At 59.3% G+C, this 4191-nt stretch overlaps 1 protein-coding gene across 1 annotated transcript; it reads right to left on the reverse strand.

Annotated features, from left to right (window-relative positions):
• Positions 1-2554: 2554 nt before the first annotated feature.
• LOC103619595 (protein S100-A4) lies at positions 2555-3597 on the reverse strand. The gene is made up of 2 exons (XM_008638143.1): positions 3457-3597; positions 2555-2719 (listed from the first exon to the last, which is right to left on the reverse strand). The coding sequence occupies exons 1-2, from the start codon at positions 3595-3597 to the stop codon at positions 2555-2557; spliced, it is 306 nt and encodes a 101-aa protein (XP_008636365.1).
• Between the last annotated feature and the right edge of the window lie 594 nt (positions 3598-4191).

The following is a 4191-nucleotide window of genomic DNA, read 5'->3' on the forward strand; positions in this document are numbered from 1 at the left end:
CGGAGCTATTTTGGTGGCTGCGTGGCCCGGGCACGTGTCCTGGAGCTGTGGAGAAAACCAGGAACGGTTTCCAACCCCCAGCCCTGGGGCGAGGCCTGACAAAGCCCCCGAGTGTCCCCCAGCCCCCTCAACCCTCGGCTGCTGCAGGGACCAGAGTGACGAACACAGGGGACAAAGCTCCGGTTGTTCTGACGCTCAGGGGGATGTGAAACCTCCCCAAACCCCTCTCGGCATCTCCCCAGGTCGGGGAGCGCTTTACATTTTGGCAGAAGTAACCCCCAAGCCTGAAGCTCGTCTCCCCAGTAGCGAGAAGAAAGGTGGTGGGAATTACTGGGAGGGGCAGAAGCGCCGGGGGCTCTTTTTAAAGGGTCTGAGAAGGGGCAGGGAAAAGTTTGGAGATGCTGGAAGGACCTGAGGGGGCTCAGGGAGGAGCTGGGGGCGTGGGGACCGGCTCTGTCGGGGTCCGCCAGCTCTGCCCTGCTTTGTGGGGTCTTTTCTCCAGGGATTCTTTCTCTGGCAAGGCACCTCGTGCCCACGCATGCCCCACGCTGGGCTCAGAAAATCACCCCTGTTCTGACCTAAAGCACCCTGAAACCTCCCCAAGCCAGGCAGGATGACCGGGAGGGACATCCAGGAGCTGTTTTGTTCAGACTTCTCCCAAAAAAACACCTCCCGGGGCTGAGCCACGCCGTGGAAAATCCCACGGAGCTGGAGGAAGGAGTGAGTCACCCTGAGCCCGCTGCCTGCGGCCACGGAACCACTGGGACACAGCCAGGATTGGGGGAAAGCCTGAACAGAACCCCCAGAACTCAGCCAGGATTGGGGGAAAGCCTGAACAGAACCCCCAGAACTCAGCCAGGATTGGGGGAAAGCCTGAACAGAACCCCCAGAACTCAGCCAGGATTGGGGGAAAGCCTGAACAGAACCCCCAGAACTCAGCCAGGATTGGGGGAAAGCCTGAACAGAACCCCCAGAACTCAGCCAGGATTGGGGGAAAGCCTGAACAGAACCCCCAGAACTCAGCCAGGATTGGGGGAAAGCCTGAACAGAACCCCCAGAACTCAGCCAGGATTGGGGGAAAGCCTGAACAGAACCCCCAGAACTCAGCCAGGATTGGGGGAAAGCCTGAACAGAACCCCCAGAACTCAGCCAGGATTGGGGGAAAGCCTGAACAGAACCCCCAGAACTCAGCCAGGATTGGGGGAAAGCCTGAACAGAACCCCCAGAACTCAGCCAGGATTGGGGGAAAGCCTGAACAGAACCCCCAGAACTCAGCCAGGATTGGGGGAAAGCCTGAACAGAACCCCCAGAACTCAGCCAGGATTGGGGGAAAGCCTGAACAGAACCCCCAGAACTCAGCCAGGATTGGGGGAAAGCCTGAACAGAACCCCCAGAACTCAGCCAGGATTGGGGGAAAGCCTGAACAGAACCCCCAGAACTCAGCCAGGATTGGGGGAAAGCCTGAACAGAACCCCCAGAACTCAGCCAGGATTGGGGGAAAGCCTGAACAGAACCCCCAGAACTCAGCCAGGATTGGGGGAAAGCCTGAACAGAACCCCCAGAACTCAGCCAGGATTGGGGGAAAGCCTGAACAGAACCCCCAGAACTCAGCCAGGATTGGGGGAAAGCCTGAACAGAACCCCCAGAACTCAGCCAGGATTGGGGGAAAGCCTGAACAGAACCCCCAGAACTCAGCCAGGATTGGGGGAAAGCCTGAACAGAACCCCCAGAACTCAGCCAGGATTGGGGGAAAGCCTGAACAGAACCCCCAGAACTCAGCCAGGATTGGGGGAAAGCCTGAACAGAACCCCCAGAACTCAGCCAGGATTGGGGGAAAGCCTGAACAGAACCCCCAGAACTCAGCCAGGATTGGGGGAAAGCCTGAACAGAACCCCCAGAACTCAGCCAGGATTGGGGGAAAGCCTGAACAGAACCCCCAGAACTCAGCCAGGATTGGGGGAAAGCCTGAACAGAACCCCCAGAACTCAGCCAGGATTGGGGGAAAGCCTGAACAGAACCCCCAGAACTCAGCCAGGATTGGGGGAAAGCCTGAACAGAACCCCCAGAACTCAGCCAGGATTGGGGGAAAGCCTGAACAGAACCCCCAGAACTCAGCCAGGATTGGGGGAAAGCCTGAACAGAACCCCCAGAACTCAGCCAGGATTGGGGGAAAGCCTGAACAGAACCCCCAGAACTCAGCCAGGATTGGGGGAAAGCCTGAACAGAACCCCCAGAACTCAGCCAGGATTGGGGGAAAGCCTGAACAGAACCCCCAGAACTCAGCCAGGATTGGGGGAAAGCCTGAACAGAACCCCCAGAACTCAGCCAGGATTGGGGGAAAGCCTGAACAGAACCCCCAGAACTCAGCCAGGATTGGGGGAAAGCCTGAACAGAACCCCCAGAACTCAGCCAGGATTGGGGGAAAGCCTGAACAGAACCCCCAGAACTCAGCCAGGATTGGGGGAAAGCCTGAACAGAACCCAGGAACTCAGCCAGGATTGGGGAAAAGCTTTTATTGCAGCCCCTCAGGGCCGGGGTGGGCAGCAGCCCGGGGTCACTTCCTGCGGTGCTGCTTGCTGGGGTCGTCCTTGAAGAACTCGTTGAAGCCCATGGTGACACAGGCCAGGAAACAAACGTACTCCTTAAAATCCACCTCGCTGTCCTTGTTGTGGTCCAGGTCGTTCATGAGCCGCTTGAACTCGGCCTCGTCCATTTGTTTCTGTCAGGGGGAGAGGGTTTGGGGTGAGGGGCTGCCCCATCCCGCCCCATTTCCCTCCCCTGCCTCAAGGAGGGTTTTCCCTTCGCCTCTGGGAGCTGCAGGTGGGGAGTGCCCAAAAGTACCAAAAGCGCCTCCCGGATGCGGAAAAATTTGGCAAAAATAATTTCGCCTCTCGGTTGAAGCCACAAGCCAAGAAAGGGAAGTGGGGGTTAAAGGGTTTGGGGTGAGGGGCTGCCCCATCCCGCCCCATATCCCTCCCCTGCCTCAAGGAGGGTTTTCCCTTCGCCTCTGGGAGCTGCAGGTGGGGAGTGCCCAAAAGTACCAAAAGCGCCTCCCGGATGCGGAAAAATTTGGCAAAAATAATTTCGCCTCTCGGTTGAAGCCACAAGCCAAGAAAGGGAAGTGGGGGTTAAAAAACAAAGGTGAAAAAAAAAGGGGAAATCGGAGCGTGATTTCCTTTGCCAAACAAAATATTCCTGTGGGTATATGGAAAAAAAAAGCCAAATTTCCTTTCGGGCTGCGCCTGCTCCAGCTCAGCCCCTCGAGGCCTCATCCCCCCTCTTCCCCAGGGCTTTCCCGGGAGCACGAGGTCCCTGTGGGATGAATCCATCAGCTTCCATTGGGGGAATTTCAGAGACCCCCCCCCCTGGCCCGGGAGAAAGTCCCGGGGCTGGTTTGCTGCTGCCCCTCCAACCCCCTCCCCGAGGGGTACCCAGGGGTGCCCCGCGGGCACTCACGCTGCCGAAGATGGGCAGCTCCTTGTTCAGCAGCTCCTTGAGCTCCGCCTTGCTGAGCTTGTACTTGTCGCCCTCCTTGCCCGAGTACTTGTGGAAGGTGGTGACCATCACGGCCATCGCCTGCTCCAGGGGACACGCCATCGCCAGCCTGGGGACAGAGCAGGGGGTGGCATCGGGATCTGTGCATCTCCCGGAGAGGTTTTTGGGGTGCAGCAGCTGCTGGAGGAGCTGCGGGAGGAAGGGGAGCAGGGACTCACCGGGTCAGCGCAGATCAGCACCCCAAAAGGACTCGGGATGCGGCAGCCAAAAAAAACCGCGGGGGGGGGCCCCCGCCCCCCCCGCCAGCCCCTCGCCCCCGGCCTTTCCCAGCAGCTCCTCGCAGGCGGTTTCGCCCGCGCCTCATTTTTGCCTAACGAGCTGTGTGATCCCATTAGAGGGAGGTGGGGGATGCCGAGCACTTCTCGGGGTGCTGGGATGGTCCCCTGGATCACCAGGCCCCCCTAAACCATCTGAAGGGCCCCAATACCCCCAGGAGAGGTGGTCCTGAGCTCTTCCATCCCGGTGACCCCAATGCCAGGTGAATATTTGGGGCTGGGGCGGTGACACCAGGTTTATTTGAGCTGCGGGGCTCGATGTCCGTGAGCTTTAGAGCAGCCCAGCAGGGCCGTGTCTTCCTGCCAGTCCAGCACGTTGTCCTTGTCCTCCAGGTCCCGCAGCAGCACCCGGGAGCTGAGC

This window comes from Corvus brachyrhynchos, unplaced genomic scaffold (genome assembly GCF_000691975.1).
Source record: "Corvus brachyrhynchos isolate BGI_N302 unplaced genomic scaffold, ASM69197v1 scaffold787, whole genome shotgun sequence".
Lineage (NCBI taxonomy): Eukaryota > Metazoa > Chordata > Aves > Passeriformes > Corvidae > Corvus > Corvus brachyrhynchos.

Coding starts and splice junctions, on each gene's coding strand:
- LOC103619595 (XM_008638143.1), bottom strand. CDS start 3,597: ATGGCGTGTCCCCTGGAGCAGGCGATGGCCGTGATGGTCACCACCTTC. Junction 2,720..3,456: donor AGCTGCCCATCTTCGGCAGC/GTGAGTGCCCGC, acceptor TCCCCCTGACAG/AAACAAATGGACGAGGCCGA.